A 2,390-nucleotide genomic window follows, 5' to 3' on the forward strand; every position below is an offset into this window, starting at 1 on the left:
GTGTGTGTGTGTGTGTGTGTGTGAGAGAGAGTGTGAGAGAGTGTGTGTGTTGTGTGTGTGTGTGTGTGTGTGTGTGTGTGTGTGTGTGTGTGTGTGTGTGTGTGTGAGAGTGTGTGTAAACAGCTGGTGTGAAATCTTCCCACCTGTGCACAGCAGTTTAATGTCTCGGCGCAGCGACTTCAATCTGGATGTTTTAACAGCTATTTTTAAGAATAAAACACTAAATAAACACATTATGTGTATTTTTTTTATTATACCTAAAATATGCAAAGTCATGTAATGACTGCATCTTTAAAAGAGAAGAAAGAAATCTTGAAAATATTATTTTAAATATTAAACACTTTAAAGCGATAATATGTCGAGTATAGTGCTGTCTGCCCCCTAGTGGCCAAAAAAATGCAATGACGGCAGTTTTCAGGGAAATGACTTTAACTTTCACTTCTGTTCTTCTGTGTACCGACAGGCCTGGTGTGTGTGTGGGTGTGTGTGGGTGTGTGTGAGTGTGTGTGTGTGTGTGTGTGTGTGTGTGTGTGTGTGTGTGTGTGTGAGTGTGTGTGTGTGTGAGAGAGTACGATGGCGTCGCCGCTTGAACACGAATGATCGGACATGGACGACACAAACGAAACGTTTTTGGCGACGCATTGGCCCTTCCCATGTGACCCCAGTATCTTTGAATTCCCCGGAAAAAACCCCGGCGAAGACCCCGGCATCGAACCGGAAAATGACCCCATCGTCGGCGGAAACCCCGTTGGCGGCGACACCTCCATGGGGTTGCCTTTCCCAGAAGACCCCATCAAAATGCCAAGTGTACAGGTACATAATAATAATAATAATAATACATTGAATTTGTATGGCGCTTTTCTTAGTGCTCAAAGACGCTTGATTCAACAAACAAACACGTAATTATTTACAACATAAAGTCGTATCAACGCTCCAGTGGTGACTAAATCTAAAAACTAAAAGGGTTTTTTAAAGGAATTGTGTTATATTGTGCACATATTTATTTTACTTCTCTATGTTTGTATACATATTTAAATTGTTCTTATACTTGAATTTTTGGTTATTTAAAAATCATTTATTTACATTTTGGCTTTGTTTATATTATTTGTATATACTTTAATCTATTTTCTACATGAATCTCCTCTCCTTCAGGTGGTCTTGATCCTGGCTTACAGCACCATCATAGTGCTGGGGGTTCTGGGTAATTCTCTGGTGATCTACGTTATCTATCGCTTCAAGACGCTGCGCACCGTCACCAACTTCTTCATCGCTAACCTCGCTGTTGGTACGTACACACACACACACACACACACACACACACACACACACACACACACACACACACACACACACACACACACACACACACACACACACACACACACACACACACACACACACAAACACCTTCCTCTCCTTTGGATGTCAGAGAGGATTTCCAGGCTCTGATGAGTCTAGGCTGACAAATCTGTGTGTGTGTGTGTGTGTGTGTGTGTGTGTGTGTGTGTGTGTGTGTGTGTGTGTGTGTGTGTGTGTGTGTGTGTGTGTGTGTGTGTGTGTGTGTGTGTGTGTGCGTGTGTGTCTCTAACATCTGTCAGCAGTAATCAGTGTCTCCTCTGTGATGTCTGCATTGTGTCAACATGTAAGATGTGTGGATTACAGATAAATCACTAGGATTTTAATTCCTCAGAGTTTTCGCCCTGAACAAAGAAATAAAGATCTTTGACTTAATTTTTGTGACTTTCAAAAAGCCGTTTTTGTATAAATATTATACCGAATGATTCCTTTCACTCTCGTGCAGGAAATGAAACATTAACTCTGCTTTTCCATGTTATCTACATGTTTTTTCCATGTAAGCGGACCTGTTGGTGAACGTGCTGTGTCTTCCATTCACGCTGGTCTACGCATTGCGCGGAATGAATCCGTGTTTTTCCCTGCCTTTCTTTTTTCACGTGTTTTCTGTGTGTTTTTTTAATCTCTGTCAACACGCTGCGACTCCCCTTCACGCTCGTTTACACGCTGCAGGGAATTAAACATTAAAACTGTTTTTGTACATGTTTTTCTCCATTCACGCTGGCACTGTGGGGAATGAAACATTAACTGTGTGTATCTCCCGTGTTTTTTAATCTCTGTCAGCGGACCTGCTGGTGAACACGCTGTGTCTCCCCTTCACGCTGGTCTACACGCTGCAGGGCGAATGGAAGTTCGGGGGGGCGCTCTGCTTCCTGCTGCCGTACGCTCAGTGCCTCGCCGTGCACGTGTCCACCGTCACGCTCAACGTCATCGCACTGGACCGACACAGGTGGGCGGGAAATTCAAAGATTCAAAGGTTCTATTGACATATCAGCTACAGTGTAGAAATGGCAATGAAATTATTCTGACCTGAGCTC

General features: G+C 43.2%; 1 protein-coding gene across 1 annotated transcript; it reads left to right on the plus strand.

Annotated features, from left to right (window-relative positions):
• Positions 1 to 514: 514 nt before the first annotated feature.
• On the plus strand, positions 515 to 2,302 carry LOC104961866 (neuropeptide Y receptor type 2-like; the record flags this gene model as incomplete). The annotated part of the gene is made up of 3 exons (XM_010790214.1): positions 515 to 813; positions 1,153 to 1,285; positions 2,137 to 2,302. Coding segments are annotated over exons 1-3 (506 nt in total), but the record flags the coding sequence as incomplete, so codon positions are not given.
• Positions 2,303 to 2,390: the final 88 nt, after the last annotated feature.

Source organism: Notothenia coriiceps, unplaced genomic scaffold (assembly GCF_000735185.1).
Source record: "Notothenia coriiceps isolate Sejong01 unplaced genomic scaffold, NC01 NC01_scaffold00033888, whole genome shotgun sequence".
NCBI lineage: Eukaryota > Metazoa > Chordata > Actinopteri > Perciformes > Nototheniidae > Notothenia > Notothenia coriiceps.